Consider the following 9,819-nt stretch of genomic DNA (forward strand, 5'->3'; position numbering starts at 1 on the left):
ACAAAAATAACAAATCGTTCAATCCAACCCTCCAACAATTATACAATACCTAAGACAAGTAAACATTCCAAAACCTTGGGTTTGAAAGTCTCAAATCATGCTTGTCGGACCTTGCAAATCCATTAACATGATCTTTGGACCCAAGGGATAATAATTTTTTGTTATTGGGCCTTCTATGACCCAATTCCATATAAAGGGACCTTCAATGGCTTTTAAGTGATGTTGGGCCCTAGTGGTCCATTAGTAATGCTAGTAAGGTCAAAGTAATCAAATGCGAGATAGGCCAACGTGTCCTTCGCATACCCAACAGCCTAAATTAACTCACGAAAGTAGCAGGACTTCGTACTCCTCTTCTCCTCGTTTGCTGGGCTTATGAGTAATCAAAGTAAACAGATTCAGGTTGATAATCAATAGTAATCAAGGTTGTTTGGATTAAGTGAGTAATAACGGGCAACACCTCTAAGGATCGTTCGTAGTCTGTAGTTATAACTAGTCATTATCAATGCATGATTATAACGACTCACAACCATTAATTAATCCAACACCACCCGAGTAATCAAGGATGAGTAATCAAAAATCATTCGTTGTGGCGGTATAGCAATTCGTAAACAAGTATATCTCGCGTTATCGGAAAACATCGGGTTTTTCGAGGAAATCAACACCACTCGCTTCTAATTTCTATAACTATAATATAAAACTCCCTTTTATATACACGTTTTGAAATCATTCATGCATCAACTTATGGATCTTCACACTTTGACAAACTATTGCCTTTTCAGAAAATATCGGATTTTCTGGGTTTTACAAACTACACAAATCATTTTTATCACAACATTGCTTATGAACTCACCAACATTTCATATGTTGACGTTTTCCAAAATAACTTGTATTCTCAGGTAACAGGTAAGCGGAAGGGTAATATCAAGTAATGCTAGGATGTTATGTTTTTGAAAACTCTCGAACAATTTATGTTATGAATGTGTAATGTTTAAGACAATGTATTGGATGTGAACAATATCAGTTGTAATGTATTGATGCATGGTGATGTTTATGTTATGATTCATGTATATTCATTGTGATGATATTCAATTTAAGTCGCGCGAGCCCTCGGACGTTTCCGCCGTCTGGTTTCGGGGGTGTGACAAAATAACCTTCAATCAAAAAGTCATTTTAATGCTTATTATCTCTAAATTGATTAGTCCGAATCTGCGGGCGTTACAGAGATAGATCTGTGTATATGAAGAGGTAGATAGGCACATACATATATTGTTGAAATCGACCCTTACGCCATCATCGGAGTCGTCAGAGTTGCTAAAGCCATTCTCATTTCCAGATGTCTGATTTGGCAGTGACTGCAACCCTTCCCAATTCGTTTTCTTTGATGGCGAAAACCCTATAGCTGCAACGATGTTCGTTCGTCTTCTCCGGTTGTCATTTTGAAATCAGGTAGGAGTTTGTGTGTGTTTGACGAAGACGTGAAGAATTTTCTTTTGAATGTTTTTTTTTTTTTTTTTTTTGCTTATGGATTTTGAAAAAGAAATGAAGAACACGAGAGAGAGAGAGAGAGAGAGAGAGAGAGAGAGAGAGAGAGAGAGAGAGAGAGAGAGAGAGAGAGAGAGAGAGAGAGAGAGGTTAAGAATTTTTATTTTATTTTTCATTTAAAAAATAAATGAAATAAATAAAACAAACAAAAGGGCAACATTATCATTTTTAACTCATTTCAAATTTGGCAAGGACCAAAATCGCAATAAACCTTCTATTTTGAACCAATGGTGTTTGCCTAAATTTTTTTACCCAAAATGATAATTTTCCACTAAACACAGTGACCATTTTTGTAATTTTGTCTTTATTAAATTATGTACATAAATATTCATTTGCATCTTAAATCAAATAATGTAAAGATAACTAAAAAAATAACTAATTTTATAATCATAGTCCGACAATAAATGGAATTCCTGTAGCCCGCAACCAACCTCGACCCGATATAAGATTTTCTACAGTAAATTGTGACGCTTCGCTTTGGGTCTTTATGTCATGGTATCCAGGCCATTCGACTCTGTTTTGTGTAGCTGCACCGGGCCCAAAACACTCATATTCACCAAAATACAATGTCTTAAATGCAAAATCAGTATTCCCCCATGGTGACCATCCTTGTGGATTGACATGTGTATCGATGAATGTTTTCATGTAAACAGTCCTAGAATATTCTTGCCAAGGTCGGCCCAAGAATGTTTGGACGGACCCTACCAAAGGCTTCAAGTCAGGTGTTGCCATAACACGGGAATTATGAATTGATATTCCCGTGTTTTGGAATGGATCACCACGACCTTGAGCTGTTATCATATTTGCTTGTCCATTCAAAGGTTTTCTTGCTAAAATCATACAGTTTTGAAACACGACTGCCGCATTACCAAATATGAAATCAATTGTGCCATAAACATAGCAAAGTTTGTAGAATTGTCGTTGAGCTAGGACAAATAAAGTGTCTTGATAACCTTCAAAGCTACAAGCATAGAAGACAGAAAGATCCGATGCCGACCGGAATGCAACTGCTTGGGCCTTTTCTGGGCCCGCGGTATTGCGGAATGTTATTCCACGAGCAATGAATCCCGTACCATCAACACCTTAATTGAATTTGATCATAACAAACAAATCAGTATTTAAATTAATTAACCTCAATAAAACTTCAAAAAATGCCTTAAATTTTTACCTACGGTTGCCGAGCTATAAGTTGTGAAACCTCCAGCGACACTCCGGTCACTGGTAATTATGGTGTACCTCAACCCATCGCCAAGAAACATGATGTTTTTCAGATCATTTCCAATCTCAATATTCTCCTTATAAACACCTCGTTTTATGTAGATGATATATCTCCCATCTCCACGTTTAATACTTGCTGCATGATCGAGTGCTGATTGAATTGTTCGGAACTTGCTTCCTTTCGCCTGAGACACCGTGACATTAGCCCTAGAGTAGATTGATCCCGTTTGCAGCAGTTTCCGATCCTTACTTGTAACCCATGTCGGAAAGTCCTCCACTTTTTCAGAAGCCTGTGTTTGCTTCAAGAAATACTGATTTATAGCCAAACTATTGCTTATCATCTTCGTCAAGTTACTGGTTTTGATAGGAGCTACAAAGTTTGTCAAATTCAGTTCGCCGGAGCCAGAAAAACAAATCTGGAGATTGGTCAGGGCGGTGCTGAGCCATGTCTGAGCATCAACATCGGAGATTTTATGGTCTTTGAGACCTATTAGGGTTTGATTGAGTTGGATAATGGTGTTGTTTACGAGCTTGTAGCAATCTTTCCAGACAGCTTTCTTCCGTTTGCTCCGGCATAGTTTCTCAAGATTCCTAGTGAAACCTCGAGTATGATCGGCAAGTTTCAAAGCAGCTTCCAAAGCTACTATCCGGATATCATCTCTACTTTGTGGCGGTTGAGAGTTGTTGCCGCCGAGAGAATGCTTGCAATGCTCCGGGTGAGGAGTCGTCCCACACCACCAGTTGATGTCATTTTCACCACCCTGCGACTCCTTGCCCACATGTGTTATCATGAAGAATAAACAAAGTAACACGATTAATAACGACAATAATACAGACAGTAAAAGCTTAATCCGACCCATTATACGATGAATTTGATTTGATGATTTTTTTTTTGTTTTCTTTTTTGAAAATGATGTTATAGCTAGGGTTTACTTTTTATGGTAATATATAGCTGAATATTAATTGTAATGCAAGTTTGGAGAAAGTTGACATTTCGAAGTAACGCTGAGAATGGTATTTACTTGATCCTTGTTATACGTATCCAGCTGCGTATAATAACGTAATTTATATTGTTGTAGAATAGATCTTTGAGCTTAACGTATAAACTTGCTCAAAATTCTCCAAAAACTTTCTTTAATATATATATTTTTAAATGATTTTATACATAAAATAATTAGAAATATTAACTTCGTCTGGAAAAGTTTGATGATTTCTATTTTAAATTGTTAACGAAAACGTAATATATAGTTAAAGAGATAATCTGTAATTTTCCTGAGTGTTATGTGCTGGAACTTTTTAGGTGGACCCTGAAACAATCGTTTGTTGGTTTTTCCGCATATCATCACAACATGAAAAAAATAGGAGAACGAGGGTATATATTGTAACGGGTTAATATCATTATAGCCTAATAAATTTAATTATGATTATGGCTCGAGTGAGTTATTAAAGTATTTTTTTTAGGTAATAGGCCATTCAAATTATAACTTACTTGTCTATTGTTTATTAAGTTATAAGTAATAGGCCGTTAACTAGTTATTCTAAATTTCAGGAATTATTCCTATGACTATTTTTTTGCGCAATAAGTCACTTTCGACCGTCTCTTCTCTCCGCCGTCAACCGCCAATGGGGCCGCCTCATCTACACACCTATTTCATCCCCTTTTAACTCTTTAGCCATCGTTGCCAATAACAATGATCTGAGCCTCTAGGATGACATCGTATTCTTCACCTCTTTTTTTTTTTTGTGAGTTTAGAGAGCTATTAATTAGTTTTCATATATATAAAAAAGTGTGTTATCTGTGCTTATTCATTTAATAATAATTATTCAGTTTCATCATCTTTCGTGTTTAACTTATTGTTTATTGCATTATATGTGACTAATTACGACTTTTTAGGCTAAGGGAAAAATCTTGTTTCAACTTTCATATGCCAGTGGTATAAATACCACCCTTAAGCAATATATTGTCAAGCTCTCACACGTCTCTATTAGTCTTATGCCTAAATATTTATACGCTAACTTAAGTATCAAAGCATAATCTCATGCTCATCCCTAACTGCACTAACCAAAGAGTTTGTTAAGTGATCTCATATGTTGGGGTCACAAGCTTTCACTCAAAAGGAAAACATTTAGCTACATTCTCCGGATTCAGTTACATAATTTTGGTGTCATGCGTGGGACAAACTACCAAAATCCACACTCCTCCAACATCTAGAAGAATGTTGGGATCAAACAAAGAAGACAACAAACTCATCCCTATGTAATTAATGGGCAACAATACATCACCAAATATATATATTACCACTACTAAAAAGCCTCTACGAAATATATCACCAAATACAAACTAAAAAAGTATAGAATTAACTAAAATGTGAATTAAATAAATACTAGTCTAGTTTAAGAAACAACTAAGGAAGCGTTGCGGGGATGGATTCGCCAAAAAAATAATTGAAGCTAAAAGAAGACAACACATGTACAAAAGTATCAGATGTATATACTTCTGAATAAAAGGATAAAAGTTTAAGAAAATCAATTGTGAAGTCCAAAAATACGACCAACAGCTTTCACAATCTTCATTTTATCTGCATTAAGAATTTAATACAAAACATTAAACATGTTATCAGGAGGTTCTCAAAAAGTGTTGCCAAGGGTAAATCAGTAATTACCTAAGCAAAAGAAACATTGTAAACAAATACAAATAACCTCTATAAGGAAAATGATGTAACCAAGTTGCTCACCTGATCTAAGTTGGTGGAGTGCTAATAAATATGATGTATGGTCTGCAATCAACAATAAAAAACTGCCCATTAGAATAATCATTTATAAGGTGAAATGAGCTTGTTCTTTCCAACAATGGTATGAGTATGACTTTATCACTCACTTCTGCTTGGTATTGAAGACATTTTATAAGACCATTTGACTTATTGAATGAAAGTTGAGCATAATAGACTGTATCAACCAATTTTGAAGACACTTTTTCTAGATTTCATGTCACTGAAAGCACTTTAGTATCATCTTGGATCTGCATCACGGTTGGTGGAGGGTGTTAACAAACTCCACAAGTTACCTTTTTGCCCCCTATCTTTTACCATGGCTCTGCATCCTCACGACAACCACTCTCCTCTTTTAACATGTCTACTTCTTCCTCTGATGGGGGCATTTTTGGAATTTCACACAACTCATCAACCTTGCTTTGTTCATCATGTTTACCATCATCCAAGAAGTACTTGTTGAACCAAATTCCATTGTTAAAGAAGCTTTCAAAATCTGATGGACATCAAATGGCACATTAGTTAAAATGATGTTTTAGATCCAAAAGCCTGCGTATGATTTTCAATTTTTGAAAAAAGCAGCAGAACAATGGCGACTATTATTGGACAACTCCAAACATGCAAGATTATTCTTGAAACCAATCACACATTTTTTAGGGCAAAACTCAAGAGACGGTTACCAAAACTCAGCAAAATCCCTTCTATACGTACACAAATAACTTCATATAGCCATTATTATCCCTTCTACAAATTAATAACAGAAACGAAATAAAATAACTCAATAAGGAAATACATGAAACAAATGACAATATATATATATATATATATATATATATATATATATATATATATATATATTTTGAAGATTTAAATATTTTTAATACTTGAATTTTACCTTGTTACGTTTTCTATTTTTCACAAACGGGTTGTCTGCTTCAAAGAAGATGATTAATTCATCTATAAAAGTTTAAAAAAATCTAACATTATTTTTATATTCAACCTAATAAGACAAAGAAGTTGTAAAATCATACTAATTACACATTCCGTCATACCTTTCTTTAATGGACCCAAAAATACAAAAAAATAACAAATAAAAGGAATGACAATATAATTCAATAAATATAAATAAAAAGATTACCTTACGTTCAGGCATCCTTTTGTTAACGACTTATTATAGAGTATAATCTCTACCAAATCAAAAAAAAGGTAAACTGATTATATACAATTGTTATGTGTGCCAATAGCCAAAAGACACATGTACATCCATAAAGATTAATTGTTTAATTATTCTATATTCTAGCTGAGTATGTGAATCTTTTTTGGCACAACCATCATTTATCCCATATATATATATATATATATATATATATATATATATATATATATATATATATATATATATATATATATATAATCAATGAATAAAACCCAAAACTTGGTTGTTGGTTCCAATTATATATACAATTATATAATCATTTATCCCATATATACAATTATATAATCAATGAATAAAACCCAAAACTCGGTTGTTGTTCCAAACTAATGATATTGTTACACCTACATCTATTTGTCTCATACCACTTTACACCTACATCTATTTGTACCATTCCACTTAACAATATTTAATCACCATTTTTTACAACATATCTGAAATTTGACAAATTATATCAAAAATATTTCAAAGTGCCTGTTTATGATTGGAAAATGTCAAAATAAAACAAACCCAAAAGTAATAATTCAAAGGAATTATGGGAAAAAAAACTATAATAGAACAGAAAGGTTATAAACACACTACAAGGAAATGTGCAATTAGCGACGACAAAAGTCGCCGGTAAAGGGTCGAGAAGTTGCCGCTAAAGTTAATAGCGGCGACACGTCGCCGGTAAAGAGTCGTCGCTACTGCTTCGTCGCTATTGATCAGATTGTCGCCGCTAAAGACAAATGTCGCCGCTAATGCACCTGTCGCCGCTAATACTTCTTGTCGCCGCTAAAGAGAATGTCGTCGGTAATACTCATGTCGCCGGTAATAGTGTCGCCGGTAATAACGTTTTTCATTTTTTTTATATTTGCGATTTTGGGTATAATTTATTCCAAATATTGTTATAATTAATTATATACCAAAAATTACATAACAACATCAAATTAAATATCAAATACTGTTATAATTAATTTAATACCAAAATAAAACAACCAAAAGTTTGATAATTCTAACAAGTAGCAAAGTAAGTTTTACAATTCTAACAAATAGCAAAGTGTGACAAGTATAACATACAAATAAAGCTCCTCCCTACATATCATCATCTTCGTTCCCATCATTTCCTTCTTGATTATTTTGTGATTGAAAAAACGAATAAAGCTCCTCCCTACATGCCGGGTCGTTGAGCAATGCCCGAAAATTTTCCAACTACATAATAAATAACAACATATATAAATTATAAGTTAAATTTTCCAACTAGGGACGAAAACACAATTACCAAATCCACATGCATTTTATGACGCCAAAGTACATTGCTATTTTTAAACTAAGACAAAAAAGCAAAGTACATTGTTATTTCTTACATATGGGACAAAAACTCAAATACCAAAGCTTTTAGCAAATACTCACCAAAAACCAAAATGACCAAATCAACATACATTTTATGATGCCAAACTACATTTCTATTTTTAAAGTAAGCCAAATAACCAAAGTACATTGTTATTTATTGCACTTGGGACAAAAACCCAATTACCAAACCTTTTAGCAAATAATCACCACAAAACCAAAATGACCAAATCAACATGCATTTTATGATACCAAAGTACATCGCTATTTTTAAACTAAGACAAAAAACCAAAATACATTGCTATTTGTTGCACTTGGGACAAAAAACTAATTAGCAAAGCTTTTAGAAAAAAATCACCACCAACAAAAATTACCAACTCAACATGCATTTATTGAAATTAAATAATCTTGTTTTACCTGTGATGGTTGTGATGATTGTGGTGGTGGTTGCGACGGCTGTGAAATCGGTGGGAGAGCAGAAGGTTTACGGCTGATGCCTCTGATATGGCCACGTCGCACTCCTAATACTTTCTCAAAAGCTGCTCTTTCTTGAGCGGGTGTTAACTCACTTTCACCTTCAGTTTGTTCTAAGAGCTCTTCGACTAACCGATTCTGTAATTCCCAAAAGTGAGTAACAATTAAATATAAATAAACACTTAATTATATAATAATTTTTAAATAAATAATTAACCATATAAAATATTTTTAAATAAATAATTAACCATATAAATCCTGGTACATCTGATCCAAATCAAACTTTGTCTACAAAAAAAAATTAACCAAGTAAAAACCAGTCATAATTAACCATATAAAATATTTTTAAATAAATAATTACCCCTAAATGTTGTATTACGGTGTCCTTTATTGCAGGGGAAACTTTTTTCCAAGTCCATTTATTAAATGGGACCATATGCCACATTGTTTTTCCAATTTCTCGTGAAAACATGTCTTTCGGCTCTCCTACGGGATCATATGTTATATCCCTGTCATACTCAATGGTAATCGGTTTGCCCTTATTCTGTAATATCGCTCTTTCAAGCTTTATATTTTTGGCTTTGCCTCGGACTTTCGTACGTGCACGTTGCTCAACTACAAATGTACTTAAAAATTATTAGAAATGGTATTTAATTTATAATAACTGAATAAAAATAGTAAATAAAAATTCATAATAAAACTTACGGTCCTACTCATGATGACCAGCACCTCTACCACCTGGGAAAGGTGGGTCCTCAGCTCCATCACCCCCATGTCCATGGCCCATAACAGCAGCCATGGTATACACAAATAAAAGCCAAATTGACAACATTTCCTGAAAAAATTATAAGATATACAGATACAATTTTTATTACAAATTCACATTACATAGAAATAAACATTTACATAGGAATAAACATTTCTATTTAAACTAAAACTTTCTAGTATTTGTATATAAGTTTTTAACCAATTTTATAACATTTTTTTTTCAATTATAACAATAATTTATTTTTTTATTTTTTTCCAATTATAGCATCCTACTTATACCAAAACTTTAGATTTGAATTTATTGCCTTAATGCCTTTTACTTTTCAAATTTTCATATCGATAGTTTGAAATATTATGCAAGAATGAACAACACAATAGAAAGATAGATAGGAACAAAACTAATATATTGAAAAACTTAGTAACCTTTTACCATATTATTGATTTAATTAAAGAAAAATTATATATATATATATATATATATTTTCTGTTACTTATAAATAATAATAT

General features: G+C 33.1%; 1 protein-coding gene across 1 annotated transcript; it reads right to left on the reverse strand.

Moving 5' to 3' along the window:
- Window positions 1-1,864: 1,864 nt before the first annotated feature.
- LOC145137969 (pectinesterase 2-like) lies at window positions 1,865-3,659 on the reverse strand. Its single transcript, XM_079072110.1, has 2 exons — window positions 2,711-3,659; window positions 1,865-2,624 (listed from the first exon to the last, which is right to left on the reverse strand). Exons 1-2 carry the CDS (start codon window positions 3,618-3,620, stop codon window positions 1,930-1,932), a joined length of 1,605 nt encoding a protein of 534 aa, XP_078928236.1. The 5' UTR covers window positions 3,621-3,659; the 3' UTR covers window positions 1,865-1,929.
- Between the last annotated feature and the right edge of the window lie 6,160 nt (window positions 3,660-9,819).

Source organism: Lactuca virosa, chromosome 9 (assembly GCF_052849685.1).
Source record: "Lactuca virosa cultivar CGN04683 chromosome 9, Lactuca_virosa_CGN04683_v6, whole genome shotgun sequence".
Classification (NCBI taxonomy): Eukaryota; Viridiplantae; Streptophyta; class Magnoliopsida; order Asterales; family Asteraceae; genus Lactuca; species Lactuca virosa.

Excerpts from the sequence above, each read along its gene's own strand:
- LOC145137969 (XM_079072110.1), bottom strand. The coding sequence starts at position 3,620 with ATGGGTCGGATTAAGCTTTTACTGTCTGTATTATTGTCGTTATTAATC. Across the intron at positions 2,625-2,710 it reads TTATAGCTCGGCAACCGTAG|GTGTTGATGGTACGGGATTC; the intron begins GTAAAAATTTAA and ends AATTCAATTAAG.